Source organism: Dasypus novemcinctus, chromosome 9 (genome assembly GCF_030445035.2).
Source record: "Dasypus novemcinctus isolate mDasNov1 chromosome 9, mDasNov1.1.hap2, whole genome shotgun sequence".
Lineage (NCBI taxonomy): Eukaryota > Metazoa > Chordata > Mammalia > Cingulata > Dasypodidae > Dasypus > Dasypus novemcinctus.
In genome coordinates, this window is record NC_080681.1 from 21700217 (window position 1) to 21717171 (window position 16955).

The following is a 16955-nucleotide window of genomic DNA, read 5'->3' on the forward strand; positions in this document are numbered from 1 at the left end:
TATGAGCAGTGAGGAAAGTTGAGACAATGATAATTCCAAAATTGTGTCCTTGTGGGAATAGTACTTCAGTGAAGCCTTCCATGCCTGGAACAATTTTACCTTTCCAGGAATAACATTAACTACCAATACAAAATAAAATACATAAAAAAAACAAAACAACCCCTTAGTAGTGCAAAAGATTTAAAAAGTCATTTACACTTTGTAAGTAAAAAAAGTAGTAGTGACTATTTTGCAAGGAAGATAACACATTATGTTTTTGCACTATTAATCACAACGATGGCATTAAAATATCAGAGGAAAATACCTGATCGGTTGATAAGGAGAGGCCAAGAAATTGTAAGGCATTAAGGAAAAATGCAGAAGATTATTCTTGATTCTAGAGTAGATAATCTGAGTTTACTGCAACCCCAACTTAACCTCTTCGCAATATTGGCCAAGTAATGGCACGTGCAGGACTGGAATTCACAGGAACAGGAAGAATGGAGATTCAAGAACTTTTTGTATTAAGAAAAAACTGAAAGTGATAAGTTCTTTGAGGGAGAGAATGTAAAGAATGTGAAAGGTAGAGAAAATAGAAAGGAAAATAAATATTAAGAGGATTTTATCTTTCAACTTGTATGCAATGCCTTTTTATATTCATTATTTTATTTGATTCTCAAAATCTGTCAGGATAGTTATTATCATTAAACTTTTAAGACAAGGGATCTGAAGCCCAAGTTCATAATCCTTTGAAGACAAAACCCATGAAAACGCATACATAACTTCATTTCCAGTTTTGTAGATCTCTCACTATCTGCTAAATTCTTTCTTCTGACAGCTGAATAATATTCCTTCCTGTGTATAGACCACATCTATTGGTTGATGAGTACTTAGGTTATTTCCATCTTTTAGCAACTGTGAATAATGCCACAGTGAACACCAGTGTGGAAATGTCTGTTGTGACCCTTCCAGGTATTCTTAGTCTATAGCAGGATTGGATTGCTGGATTGTATGGTGGTTCTATATTTAGTTTCCTGAGAAATTGCCAGTCTTCCACAGGGGTTGTGCCATTCTCTACTTCCACCAATAGTGAATAAGTGTTCCTATTTCTCCACTTCCTCTCCAACACTTGTAGTTTTCTTTTTTTTTTAATAGTGGCCAATCTAGTAGGTGTAAAAATAATATCTCATTACAGTTTTGATTTGTACTTCCGTAATAACTAGTGATATTGAAAATCTTTTCATGAGTTTTATAGCCATTTGTATTTCCTTTTTGGAAAAATGTCTATTCAAGCCTTTTCCCATTTTTAAGTTGGATTTTCTTTTTATCATTGAGTTGGAGGATCTCTTTATATATCATGGATATTAAACCCTTATCAGAAAAGTGGTTCCCAAATATTTTCTTCCATTGAGTAGGCTGCCTTTTCATCATCTTGACAGAGTCCTTTGAGTTCAAAAGTATTCAATTTTGAGGAGATCCCATTTGTTTTGTGCTTTGGGTATAAGGTCTAAGAAACTACTTTCTATCACAAGATCTTGAAATTGTTTCCTATATTTTCTTCTAGGAGTTTTATGGCCCTGACTTTTGTATTTAGTTTCTTTTCAATCTGTTTAGAGTTAATTTTTATGTAAGGTGTGAGATAGGGGTCCTCTCTCATTCTTTGGGTATGGCTATCCAGTTTTCCCAAGCACCATATGTTGAAGAGACTGTTCTGTCCCAGCTGAGTGGGCTTGGCAACTTTCAAAATTCAATTGGCCATAGAAGTAAGGGTCTATTTCTGAACTCTCAAGTCAATTCCATTGAGCAATATGTCTATCTTTATGCCAAAAACATGCTATTTGGACGAATGTAGCTTTGTAATATGCTTTCAAGTCAGTAGTGTGAGTCCTCCAACTTGGTTTTCCTTTTCAAGATGTTTAAGGGCATTCAGAGCCCCTTTCCCCTCCAAACAGATGTTGAGTGATGTAAGTCAGATGCAAAAGGACAAATATTGTATGTTCTCACTAATATGAACTAAATATAATGAGCAAACTTACGGAGTTAAAAACTAGAATATAGGTTACCAGAAGATAGAATAAGGGTAGAGAATGGGGAGCTGATGCTCAATTTGTGCAGAATTTATAATAAGGTTAATTGTAAATGTTTGGAAATAGATGGAGGTAATGGTAGCATATTATAGTGAGTGTAATTAACTGTGTTGATATGTGGGTGTGATTATGGTTGAAGGGGAAAGTTTAAGCTTGGATATGTCACTAGAAGGAAAGCTTAAGGCATAGTGAACCATCTTGTAGATGCAGTTATAAGTGACAAGGGAAGGATACAGAGAGATTGAAAGATGACTGCTAAGGATTAGGGTTTTTTTTTTTTAGAGTTAATGAAAATACTCTAAAATTGATTGCAGTGATGTATGCACAACTCTGTGATTGTACCAAAAGTCATTGAATCTAAACTTTAGATGGTTGTATGGTATGTGAATATATCTCAATAAAATTTCTTTAAAATATAGGTACACATTCTCAAATAATTGTAGAAATGACATTTTGTAGAAGAAATAAAAACTAAATTTCAGAGAACTTTATGTTTAGAGACGTTATGCTATGATGAATTGTACAAACCAAAGGGATCTGTTTAAGGATACAGGAGATTGTTCTATGCAGGGGCCTCTTAATAAAGGTCCTCAGATGAAATTTCTTCTTAATCATAAATAGAAATATTTGTAATTTTTTGCATAGTTAACTCTTTTTATTCCTGTAGTCATTATGCAGGATGAAACCATCAAATTGTGATACTAGCAAAGATAACTATTTGGTTTATGGCTCTGTTTTCATAACTCTTTGAACACAACTCACTATAAATGATATTTACATGTTTTATGTATGATGTAATCTGATATTCTCTGTTGTATGCTATTCTAGTTAATTTTTTAAATGCTGGACTGGATTCATTGAATTTATTTTATAACCTAATAATAATGAGTAAACTATCACTGAAAATGTTGGTCTGTAGTATGTATTTTGGATTAGTAATATTATTGGCACCATTTTATGCCAATAAAAGTTATATGCATTTTTTTGCCTACTTATTTCTTATTTATAGTCTTTTGTATTTTATATATTCTGTGTAAACTGCCGTAAGTCTTTTCTTGTGGAAAGACCATAAATAAATAAATATGAAATTACCCAGACACTTACTAAATTAGAATTTTATTAATACAGATTAATAAAATGGATACTTCCTGCAAAGAACTAACCATTTACTGAAGAAGACAACTGAGAAATAGATAAACAACATAGTAAATTAATAAGTGATATATTGAGAGCTAGAACAAGGAACATAAATGTGAGAACAATATTTTTTGCCTAAAGAAATTGCATTGGGGTCAGAGCTCTAAAGAAAAATTAGTTTTATCTATGAAAAACAATTTTTGCTCTATATTTGGTCTTGAAGGACTCATCACTGTTTTAGTCATTTTAGTAAAGAATTGGTATTTCAATATCATAGTTCTTTAAAGGTTTTGCTACTAAGAGTGAATTTGAATTGAGGAGCGTTTCAGTGTTCCCACTTAAGAAAAACAAAATGACCCAAGAGAGTGCTGTGACTTTAGGCCTTTAATGTTCTGGCAAACCCAAGCACTTACTATGTGTGTGATGCTGGATTCAAGAACAGGTAATAGATGCCAGTCAAACTTTAGGCATGTTTTCTGATCCCAGGGGGTTTACTACTAAGTGGATGCCTTCATGCATGCACACAGAAGGCAGAATGGGCCAAGGGCTTGAACAGCAAGAGAGGAAGGTGATACATTGTTTTTTTTACATGCTGTACATAAACTGGGTAAACATGTTATGTTTATTTAAATGTGCCATATATACAAATATATCATGCAAGCAAATTCTCAGCTTGTGCTACCAGTAAGTTTTCATAAAACAAATTTAAGAAACATGTTTTCTCTAAATAATTACCCCTCATTTTTCTCTGATATGAAAGCATCTCATTGCTAACAATTATTTGCCTAAGAACCAGAGGAGACTGAAACAAATACAGCAGTGTACTTAGTAAAAGCCCTCTAGCACATTTGATTTTATCTCCTGGGAGTGGTGGGGTTTAATATGGAGAAAGTATGAGATGGGGCCAGACAGATAACTGTTGAAAGATAAAAATACACTATGCCCCAACTGTTCAGTAGGGCAGTCTTTATCTCTGACTCCTCTCTCTTGACCATACCCATGTGCTTCTGGTATAATTTTCTTATTGCTATTATTTCTTTCTATTGTCATTCTTTCCCTAGGAATTCACATGACCTTCCTATCATAATTTTTATTTTTAAAATATCCTTTATTATATTCCAGAGATGCTTCTTTACACTGGCTTCTACTAATTCATCAAATAAGGGAATAGGAAGATTTTATAAGGATAGCATCTACTCACTTAGTGGGTCATATATTACATTTTTAAAGATATATTACATTTTATTTATTGGGCTCCAGATAAATTTCAGTGGACTTTAATTGTATTCAATCTGGATAAATATAGAGATACTAAAGTTTGAGTTGTTCAGAGTTTTGCTTTAAATTCTGGTGATGCTTGATATTTCATTAGAAGTTTTAATTTGTATCATCTAAACTATATGTCATCTGGAAAATAAGAGTTACCTCATGGTAGTTTTGCCGTGAAGGTTAGCCTGACCTTAAAAAAGGGGCAGATTTTTTAAAAAAATTTGCCTTCTACTTGTTCAGCTCTAATTCATAAGAACACATTTTGTTCTTCTGCTTCTCTCGAGTGGATTACATTTTAACTGAACATTGATGAGATGATGTCTATGTTTATCACTTTCATTTAATTTACAAATGTTCCTCAGAATATGAAACACCCAGCTAAAGAAACTATGAACATATTTGTTTTGTGTTTAGAATTAAAGAAATATTCTTTATTTTAATTGCTTTAAGAACATGAACCAATACTTTGTTTCTTATTTCATTACTATTGTAAGGTTTAAAAGGTAAGAGGCTATAGAAGGTGATAAACTTAATGTAATAATAAAGAAATTCTAACTAAATGGAGAAATGAGAACCCCAAGTAAAAGCAAGTAAATATTCACTTTAGAGTAAAGAGGAGAAAAATTCTCATATTTCTGTAGAGATTAATATTTTGTGTTGAAATAATGAAATACAATATGTTGTCATCATTTGTATAATTCAACATGTATTAGTACTAGTGCTTTGAAAAACTGCTAATAGTCTGTTGTCTACAATAGGGTTCACTGTGTTGTACAGTCCTATATTTTATCTTTTAATTTTTATTCTAGTAATAAATACAACCTAAAGTTTCCCCTTTTAACTACATTGACCAATATAGTTCAGGGCTGTTGATTACATTCACGATAGTGTGCTATCTCTACCACCATCCCATTATTTTAATTGTAGATAATTCGCTAACTAAAACGTATTCAATGTAGCTTGTAAATTTAGCCAGAAAAGAAAAAGGTCAGGAAATTAAGTAGTAAGTTTACCTGTAATTCTTTTCAGTGATTGACTGTTTCAATATAATTGATTGGTTTAGAATTTAAAGAAATCTCAAGTAAGGAGAGTCACTGATGTCCTCATTAGAAAGAAGCAGTCATTTGTATTGTGGAGAATGCAATGGACATAGAGTATCAAGTCAGGGTTCTCCCTTGACTATTATGGGAAGGACAATTAACCTCTTTGAGCCACACATTCCTCATCTTTAAAACTGAAATGTTACAACTTCAGAACCAAACCCATGGTATTTTTTTGAGAAGAAAATGACAAAATGAGTGTAAAACAGCTTTGTAAATCGTAGAGCGCTAGGTATATATAAGATGTTGTTATTATTGTTTTGGCTGTAGTCACATGTAATTAGATTTCTAGCAAATAAAATATAAATCACTATCAAATTCAATAATTAACATTTGTATAATAAAATGATTCCCAAATCTATGGGAACTAAGCTAGAGAATAACTATTCCAAGCTTTTGTAAATTATTACCCTGTGAGCTTTGAAATGATGTTATCTCAAAATCTTATTTACCTAGGAAAAGCACTAATAATCATATTTCTTAATATTCTGTATTTAGTTCAATCTTGGAAGAAAATTGTAAATTATAACTTAAACATCCACCCAGGAATCTTATCCAAAGACAACACCCTTGCTATCTTTTATTAAACAAAATTAGAAATAGTAAATGTTGTACTTAAGCTTTATAGCACTTGGTAAATATATGCCTGCATTTCTTTCAGTCTTGCTTTAATTAGTGTTTTCTTAAATTGTTGATTTAGAAAATTAATGTGTAGGCAGTATCCACGTTGTTATTTTCAGAAATTTTCACATATTAGTGATTTTTGTATAAAGCAAATGAATTAAAAATGTTCCGCATTTTCTCTGAAACTCAATTGCACGTACCTAATCAAATGTGAATTATCTTGTCAGTATTTAAAATAAGACTTAATGGTAGCCGCAGGTCACTAAGAAAAATTTAGGGACTTACTCTCTAGATAGAAAAATCTGAACTCTGGCATAGTGATTATCACAATTTATTATATAAAAATTACATGTGTTGCCTAATACAATGACTCTTTCTGAAATCATTTTTTGGGTTTTGAAATTTGATTCAGTAAGCTTAAGGAGAAGCCCAGGACTCACTTTGAGAAATAGTATTCCATGAAGTATATTCTGCACATCCATAATAACAGAGAGAAAATTGTGTGGGAGGTATTTATTGTGTGTATGTGTGTGTGTGTATAATTAAGCACTGTGAACAACTGTGAACACTTAAATGAAAAACAGATAAAATATATAAAATATTAAAGATAAATAAATTTGAAATATGTTTCCTCTCATCTTTGTTCTCTAAAGTTAATATCTCTGCTTAATTTTGGTGCTAAAAATGAATCTTTCCAACAGTGAGTACAACTGTTCCTCTTTGGGACCTTCAAACTGTCCAAAATTTATTTTTACATTAGTTATTAGACTATAAGATACCAGTATTAAATGAATGACTCTTAAGCCAGTATCACTCTTTCCTTCAAAAATAACAAAATACTTATTTTCCCTTGTACCAGGGCTCGCCAGGAGAACGTGGATCAGCAGGTACAGCCGGCCCAATTGGTTTACCTGGGCGTCCGGGACCACAGGGTCCTCCCGGCCCAGCTGGAGAGAAAGGTGCTCCTGTAAGTAATTTCAAGGAGACGATAGATTATGCTGCTGCCCTGCACAAGTTATTATTTTTCATTCAAGAATATTAACTTTTCATACCCCACTGCATTTCCTCTCTGCATATGTGCCTGGCATATAAACATGTCTTTTTATATTTATAATAGAGAAAATTTCAAATTCAATTAAAGGAGATGACATTTTCCTACACTTTATGAGACCCTAATACCTATGAGGGAGCTGGATATTAGTAATGTAAAAGGCTTTTGAATTTGCTCCTTTTAACATATAAAATTGGAGTTTTGATTAAAACTATACCTTGCTGCTTTGTATTAGAAATGTGTGAACTTTTCACTCCTCTTGTAGTACAACTTCATTTCTAATCATTTCCATAGTCTGTCAATGAAACCCATAGAAAGTAGCTGCCCTTCCATGTAATTTGTACTTTGATCTACAGTAAGTGAGATGGGAAACAGCTAACCAATTATCTTATATTTACTGGACTTGTTTTTTATATTTAAGTGATGGAATATGTTCTATTCATTAAATTTATGTTTCTTTATTAGGATTATCCCCCCTTGTTTTTACCCCTGCTTTTGATTTAAACATATTAATTTAAAAGAAAGCAATGCATTCTCTCCTTCCTCCAAGAGTATAGCACAAACTCATTAAGAAAATGTAGGTAAAATTGCTGACTATAAATACAGCAAAATGTAAGCTGAATAATTTTATATATGCAAGTCTTGACATATAAAATGCAATTTAAGCTTATGATTTTCAAAATTCTTCTTTGTCATTAAGACTTCTCTGTGACCAAATTCATTGTTTTCTTTGCCCATGAATTTTCTTTCATTACTCTGCGATATGCAAATGTCACCAAATTAAAAAGTGTTTCCTTAAAACCATTATTTTTCAAAAACAGATACAATTTTGGTAAGGATTTATGATGCCTGAGGATAGCATCTTTAATGTGAGGAGAATTTTTCTTTAAAACAATAAATTTCCTGCTAAATAAGTTTGTTGAAAATTTTAAAATGTTGCATTTCATACATTATTTTCTGAAATGTTACTAATGAAAAATTGGGGGAAAATTCTTTTTCTCCCCTCTCATAGCTTTCATAATCTCCACTCAATCTCAGAAATTAAAGATTTGCCCAAATAACTTTATAGTATACTAAACAGTATTAAGAGAATAGAAATGAAATAGATTTTTTAGGAGGAAAAAATTAGTCATTATAAAGGGATAGAAGGTGATGAGGGAAGTAGGGAGAAGGGTGTAGTGCAAAGATAGATCCTAATGACCTGTAGATTCCCAGTTTGTATAACAGTATAAAAGATTCATTGATGGCAATCAGGAATACTGTCTTGTACAAAACTGATGTATTCTTGTCTTTTAAGAATTTTTAATTTTATACTCTAGAAGGAAATCTTTATGGGAAATATAAATTGAAAAGTGTTTTTTGAAATTACATAATTTAGAAAACTTAAAAAAACAGGAAAATTGCCATTTTCAAAAATTTAAACAAGTCATAAAGCAGCACTTAATTAAAATACCCAAATCAAGGCAAATCCATGCAATGTTTGTTTAAAATGAAAAAGAGTTACATATAAAGTATATAAAACATATTTTTCAATTGAACATGAGCAAATAGATGTTATGATTTTCTGGTGCAGAATATTTAAATGTTCTTAAATTTTATGCACATGTATTTCAATAGAGTCTCTAAAGAGGAATAAAGGCTCAGTAAGATTTTCATAATAAGCATAAACATTCAATTTATCAATATATAATTCTGGCTTAAAAACTATGTGTTTAATAGAAAAAATCTAAATTGCATCTTAATTGTCTTTATGGACTACAAACTATGATTCATAAAATGTTAATAACTATAGTATTCTAAGTCACCAGAAAATACAAGGATCTTTTTTTTCTTTGAGGTACTGGGGGCAGGGGATTGAACCCAGGACCTTGTATGTAGGAAGCCAGCGCTCAATCACAGAGCCACATCGGTTCCCCTAAGTTGGTTTTTTCATTTGTTAGTTGTTTGTTTTTACTTTTTTAGGAGACACCGGGTACCGAACCCAGGACCTCCCTTATGGGAGGTGGGTGCTCAACTGCTTGAGTCATATATGCCCCCAACAAGGACCTTTTGTGCCATCATTTACTACTTGAATTTTTTTTCTTAGAAACATTAACATTTTCCTTGTCGAGTGGAAACCAACATATAGCTATTGTGACTGTGCTTAAAAATTGTAACAAATGGCTAATTTTTAGATTTCTTACAGGACATTAATAATCTGCTGGATTTTCAATACAGGGAGAGAAAGGTCCCCAGGGTCCTGCCGGGAGAGATGGTGTACAGGGTCCTGTGGGCCTTCCAGGTCCTGCTGGTCCTGCTGGCTCACCTGGAGAAGATGGGGACAAGGTAGGTGTTCTGTTTTTCTATTCATGTTTGTACATCCTATGAAAAAAGTTTAATTTTTCTCAAGAATTCTGGATTTATGCTTTTTAAAATTAGATAGCAGATCAAATATAGTATACCAGATCAAAGATGACCTTTTTCAAACTTTTGTACCCCTTCCGTGTGTTTAAAAGCTCTATTTTAGAGGCAGGTAATTAGAATCTATTCCAGGAAATATGCAGCATGTTAACAGGAAAAGGGAATGAAGGAACAATGACAATGAGAAACAATAATGGCTGACAAAGTTGGCTAATAATTTTTTAAAAATATATGGTTTCTGAAATAAATGTAAAATGAAAAGCTATTACTTGTATATATTTAACCCATGTATTATGGATATTGCACAGTTAGACTTGAGAATGAACTATGTAATTATTTGGTAACCATGGTCTTCTCTTTTACTGTTGTATAAGAAAAGATTCTAAGTTCTTGATTCCAGATGTGTGGTTGTATTAAGTGCTTGAATTCAATATACTTTCTAATATTATTGTAAAACTCTACAGAATTTTGTGAACCTGTCCTCTGAAAATGTGCATCCTTTTAACATTTGGAAAACGAATAAAAAAATAAAGCAAATGTTGATTAATATGTACTTATATTTCTGTATGAATTAATGTACTTTTGTTGTTAGTGTATAGAGGTGATAACTGAGAACAAATTGGTCTCAGTTCCACTTGTGATATTCTCAAAGTTCTGTTGACTTGTATTTGTCTATAAACTTTCAATACTAGAAAGTTAGAAGCAGAAGACCCCAGGCTTTTATATTTTAAGCAGTATTATTAAACACAACACATATTAAAGGTAAAGTTTAATAACTCGATTATAATGATGGCAATGCAGTGACAAGTATGGCATGTTGGAGATAAACTTTAACTCAGATCATTCAATTACAGGGTGAAATTGGTGAACCAGGACAAAAAGGCAGCAAGGGTGACAAGGGAGAAAATGTGAGTTTCCTGTTGTTATTGAAAGGACATTATTCACTTAATGTTTTCACTCTTTACCATGGGTACTTTTTCATACTATTACTTATTTACCTATCCAAAGATAATAATATCAATATTATAGTATTAAAACCTCTGTGATTTTACAGTTCTACAATTCTATAAAATTCTGTGGCATTTTCTACATCTGTGATTAAATAAGGTTGAAGACACCAGAATGATATTTGCTTGTCATTATTCTAATGCGTGCATTTTAAATTCTCTACAGCAAGTTAAAATCTCATATAATGATAGTCTCCTTATCCATATGAATATGAGAAGAATGTGTGTATATGTCGAGATAAACATGATTACTACTTTCTACTTCTATAAAAATCGATAAATCTGCTCTTTTATAAATTCTTTGAAGTGTTTCTCTTACTGAATCATGAAAGTGTCACAATAATTTCTGTTTCTCAAATGACATGCTCATTCTTCTATGACTTTTTTTTTCATTATCTAACAGTTTACATCATCTTCAAATTATATTTTTGAAAACTTCCCTCTTTATTTGATTAAATACATTAGATAATGGTACTCTCATTTACTTCACTTCAACACTTATTAGTTCATATACTCTTTTGGGAACATCTACTGGAATCTGGGTTTTTATTTCCATTTTTTACAGTCTTTCAGTGTACATGTATTTATTTTGCAATAGGAATATAAATTGGGTGAGGACAGAGATGTGTTCCCCATTTCTTAAGTTCAACTAGAATAGAAAACGTGTTATACAACATCTCTGGAATTTTATTTTAATATACTACTCTGTTTCTGTCCTATGATCCAGCTGACATTCTAAGCTTATTGGTTTTGAATTATCATATACCTTAATGCATACATTTGGACGGAGGTTTTATTAGAATTGACTGAATCCCAAACTGAATGGTTGCCAGAGTCCTGTGAGATGAAAGTTTCTCAATAAAAGATAAATCCAGAATCAAAACAGAAACAGCATACAAATTATTGAAATGTTTAACTTAGAATAGACTACTGAATTCCTTTTTACCCAGTAGAACAAATACTCGGCAAATAAGTGGAAAGATGCCCTGTATCCATGCTGTAAAATTATGCCAATTGTTGTGAGCAGAAAATTAACAGCATAAGTTTTGTGCAGTTGGTATTCATTATAAATTTGTCAAGTCTATTTTTGTAAATTGCTGTTCTAGATTCAGTTGGTGAAAAAATTTCTTGAAAATAGGTACATGCTGTTGATTGAATTAGAATATTTTATGCACTCGACAGAAGCTGTATTTGAAAAAATGTAGTTCTTCCTTAAAAGCTATACATAAATATGACTGTGTGACTATCATTTCAGTGAGCAGTTCTCAAGCGTTTTTTGGCCTCAGAAACCTTTTACACTCCTAAAATTAAGTGAAAACTCCAAAAAGGTTTTGTGTATCTGAGTTATTTTACTCTAAATTAAAATTGAAAAATTTAAAATATTTATTGACTCATTAAAAAGTCATAACATTTTAAATGAAAAAATAGTTATATTCCCTCCCCCATAGCATTAGTGAGAGGAGTGACTTTTTTTTTTTGCCTAGTTTATTAGAAGAATCTGAATTCTCATATCTACTTCTCAGTTCACTCTGTTGTGACATGTTGTTTTGTTTCAAACACGTGAAGAAAATCCAGGTTCACTCGGACATGCAATTTGAAAAGGGAAGCATTTTTTATTACTTTTTCACGTAATTGTGGATATTCTTTGATTCTACATAAAAACTTAATAAGTGGTAGTTTTTCTTGAAGGTCAGTTGCAGTAAGAATCTGACATCAGGTGAATCAATTCTTAGTACTATTACATTAAATTCCATTGGTCTGTCTTGCACTTTGAACAAATCTTTTCCTCAAACATAACATATTGCATTGATCATTTGGATATTATTTGTTCAATGACTGGTCATTTTGAAATTATTGGTTCACTAGTAGGGTTTTCAAATAATTGACAGTGTTTTTAATATAATGTCAGTATGATCAGACTATTCTTTAAATTTGAGAAACTGTGGAACTCGCAGTGGTAGTTAAAGGCGTTCCAAAATTCTAATTTTTGCTTGAAAATTTCAGTTTTTTCATTGGCAATTGTTATTGCAGTCTCAGTATTTATGTCAAATCTCAGGTTTCCTTCGTTAATTTTCTAAAATATGTTTTCCCCAATATCCAAATCCAAGTAATCCCAATTTGCCTGACAGACTATTTTCAAGTAAAACTGGTATTCCATGAAAAATAGGCTAGTTCAGTTCACAACTCAAAACAATTGCCCACGTGCCCTTTTTGAGACAACCATGGTACTCCACTGCTCAGTAGAAGTGCATTGTATGTGTTCTCCATTTTGACACATGAACACTAAGACACATATGCTAGGTCAAGATTTAATGCAATCATTTTTAATAATTCATCATGGGCATTCTTAAGTGAAACAACCATTTTAACTGAGAATACATGGTGGTGAAGAACACAATGAAATTACTTGTCACTACGTGTATGCTTGGTACTTACGTGCCATCAGTTTTACCCACCATCGCTTTTGCATCATTAATGCAAATTTCCACATGGTGAAAAAGAAAAATAATGTCATGTATTATTATGAAAAGAATTCTGAGCTAGTGGAAATTTTGAAAAAGATCTCAGGTCCCCCTAGTGGTCCACGGATCACACTTTCAGAACTTTTGCTTTAAGCACTTTTCCTAACATAAGGTAGGTTATAATAGAGAACAATACAATCATTTTTTAAAAAGTGCCTAAGTCTACTATAAAATCTAATCTGTTTACTAATGTAAAAATTTAATATAATTATGAAGAAAAATTTATGCATATAGGACTCATACTGCTTCTTGAAAATCTATTGTTAAAAATAAGAGGTTCTGTATATATCCTTAATAGTTAACACTGGGTTTGTGTGGGTTCACATATGAAGAAAATTCTTCATTTTTGTATCTCACTGCACTCTAGCTGTATAGAATCTCCAACATCTTACTGTACATTTATTGGCATACAGTGTTAAAATAAAAGTTTCACTTAGTGACCTGCAAAAACATTCTATTGTTTAGTGTTTTAACATTGCTTTTAAATCCATATTGTGTCATAGAAGTGCATGACTCACCTTTATGTGTCCTTCCAGTCATATATATCTCATTAAAGATACTTGCTTATTTTGAAATTTTTCAAATGTGAAATTTCCAACTTGATTTATGTTAGTATGGAAATCCATTTTTAAAAATCCACAATATTACAGATGATAATGGTTTCAATTATGCCAGTATGCAAACTCAAATATCAAGGAGTGAAATAAATAATAGTTAAGGTTATAATACAAAAGACTTTGATTAATTCTTCTTATCTTTTTCCGAAGGATTTTGGAGATATTTAATAGAGCTTGATAAGGCAAATGTTCTGCTTTATTTAGTTGATGATCTTCTGGCTTCTGTTTCAAAATTACTGATTTTTATCTCGCTGCAGGGACCTCCTGGGCCCCCAGGTCTTCAAGGGCCAGTTGGTGCCCCTGGAATAGCTGTAAGTATTCCACTCTTACCAGCAAATCTAAGTCCATACAGCTCCATGATTAAATTCAGGAACTGTCACAGTAACCATTCGATTATGTGTAACAATTCATTTTGTTCATATACTTAATGTTGAATCAAATTTAAATTATCTAATGTAGCTAATCAAGCTGATCCTTATAAACAAAAACACTGTATCTTTGGAGTAGTTAATAACTGGTCAAGAACAACCTTAATATGTAATAAATTCTGAACATTATATTTCCCTTATTAGACAGCTTTTACTTTGTTTGGTATACATGGTAAAATCAAAACCAATCAAACACCTCAAAAGCAAAAAATGTAAGCAGAACAAAGAATGGCAGATTATTTGCAGATAATGGAATTTTGTCAACTTTTTATTTGGCGATTCTCAAATTGACCAGTTTTGAGTAAATGAAATTGCTATGTTGCTATAATGGTTTGTAGCATAATATCATGTTTATCATTGGTGGTAACTTCTACTGTTTTTCTTTAGGGAGGTGATGGAGAGTCAGGTCCCAGAGGACAGCAGGGCATGTTTGGACAGAAAGGTGATGAGGGCGCAAGAGGTTTCCCAGGCCCTCCTGGTCCCATAGGTCTTCAGGTGAGAAGCTTTGCCCTATTTACCCTGTCTTTTCCACCTACTTCTCACACTTAGCTGTCTGGAGATAGATAACAAAGCTTTTCCATTTTATGTCGGAGCTATGGTACAGTTTCATACAATGACTGCTTTGTTTAAATGTAAATTTGAACTACAAACTGCTTCTTAGCAATTAGTATTTCTCTGAAGATGTATCAGTCCTGGTGCCTGGTCTTTCGTTTGCATTTAATTTGAAAAATGAACTAAATCTTATTTAAGTCTGGAAGATTAAAGTAAGATGTCAGAAGAATTTTCTTTAGGTGTCATAGCAGGAAAAGAGAATACTTCAGATGGCTCAAAAAGATTAAAAGCATTTCAAGAAATAATGAACTGCCAACCACAACTGCCAACAGCAAATGCCAAAAAAAAAAAAAAAAATAGGTAAAATAAAAAATGATTCAACAATAAAAAGAGTTTATTGTTTTAAAATTATAATGTGATTTTAAAAATCATTTTTCCTCCTTTACCACTCACTCCCAAATCTACCCCCAAATTTAGAGAAAATATAAATGACATTAAACACTAAAAAACATGGAATTTTTAAATTCCCATTTACTAAATAAAAAGCTATCTTTATTTTCTCCTGATTAATTATATAGAAACTCAGGATTTAAAGTGATTACAATATTATATCAGAAATTACTCCAGTAACGTAATAATTATAAATAATATTTTAATATGCCATTCTTTTTCAGAGATGTTTGATTATATAAGACCAACAAAAATTGTTGGTTAATTCAGAAAATAGTAAATAATACTTCATTAAAATTCTATAAATTACTATGTAATTGTTTAGGACCAATATTTTAAAGTACAACATTTTTAGCAAAATTTGAAAAATGAGATGTAGTTATTGAAATACTTTGAGAAAAGTTGCAAACATACCAAAAATAGAGGTAGTTTATTTCTGAGAAAAATAATTATGAAAATATCAAATACTCATGCATGTATGTTTTAAAAATAGATATATCATATTTTCTATACATAATTGGATATGTTATAAGCATAATAGAATAGAATATCTTATTCTAATTATTATTTTTATAAATACCCAATGATGTCTACCAGTGAACATGATATTCTAATTTTTTTGTTTTCACATTATTGTCATAATAAAATAATTCTTTTTATGCTTGCAAATTACAAAACATTTGCTATCATATTCATTATGCCTAGTCTTTTACTTGTTAGAAATTAGTAAATAAGCAATCATGACTATTATGTATACGTATGTATGAGGAGTACACACATTTGAAAACCGTAAGGCATTAACAAAAATACATTGCTGGTGGGAAGATGGTGGAATAGGAAGCACCTGGAATTAGTCCTTCTACCAGTGTTGTAGAATTTGAGAGAAGTTCAATTATTTGAGTATAGAGAGGCCAGGACTTAGGAATGATTTTGAGAAGGAAAAATGGTTTATTGACGGCCGGCCGGACTCGGGAACTTTCTGTTTCAATCCCGAGCCCCAAACAAGATTTTTCAGTCCCTTTTATACAGAGAGGAGAGGCCAAATGGTCCTTTTGTTTCAGTTCTCAATAGGCTTGAATTAGCATATATTTCCACATCTTAGGTAAGCTTTTAGCATGGACCTCAGGCATTCGATAAGCTTTTAGCATATTTGGTTTGCATTTCCCCTGAATACTTAAAGTTTATAGACCTTGCATTGTTAAACTCTTTCCTGCTCACCAAGGGCACGACTGCAACCTTTTATCATCCCACACCCACAAGTCACAGATAGTTTAAGTTATCTCTGAAGAGACAAAGAGTCTCCCACCCATAGCCCACATCATTTCCCCCCTTTGCCAAAGTTTAACTTGCTAAGCTTTGGCATAATTATTGTTGGAGCTATGAGGTGGATGGCTGTTTGTTGTTTTGATTGATTATTTATCAATCTTTAGTGTAGCATCCAGGACTGTTTTTAAAAGTTTGGAAGTTTTCATTCTGGACAGCAGAATCCTGGGGTGGGGGCCTCCTGCAGTCATCCTGCGGCCACCGGCTCTCACGTGGATTTCCAGTCAGGTTCCAGATCCATCTATTAATTTTATTTTACCCTTGAAGACTTTACACCTTTAATTTAAAAGGGGCGCTGAAGGGAGACGATCTCTTTTCTGTAACTGCTTCCTGCTGGCCATGGGCTGTAGTCATTGCCTAATAAGGTGTAAAACTCTTAATTTATTTTAACTGGAGGAAGAAGGATCTG

General features: G+C 32.1%; 1 protein-coding gene across 2 annotated transcripts in view; it reads left to right on the forward strand.

Annotated features, from left to right (window-relative positions):
• The window catches only part of COL11A1 (collagen type XI alpha 1 chain), a 206312-nt gene that overhangs the window by 127103 nt on the left and 62254 nt on the right, over positions 1-16955 (forward strand). For both annotated transcript variants that reach the window (XM_004481221.4, XM_058303110.2), the window contains 5 exons: positions 7056-7163; positions 9465-9572; positions 10502-10555; positions 14051-14104; positions 14609-14716. In XM_004481221.4, coding sequence (XP_004481278.2) covers positions 7056-7163; positions 9465-9572; positions 10502-10555; positions 14051-14104; positions 14609-14716 — 432 coding nt within the window. The remainder of the gene's footprint in view (positions 1-7055; positions 7164-9464; positions 9573-10501; positions 10556-14050; positions 14105-14608; positions 14717-16955) is intronic.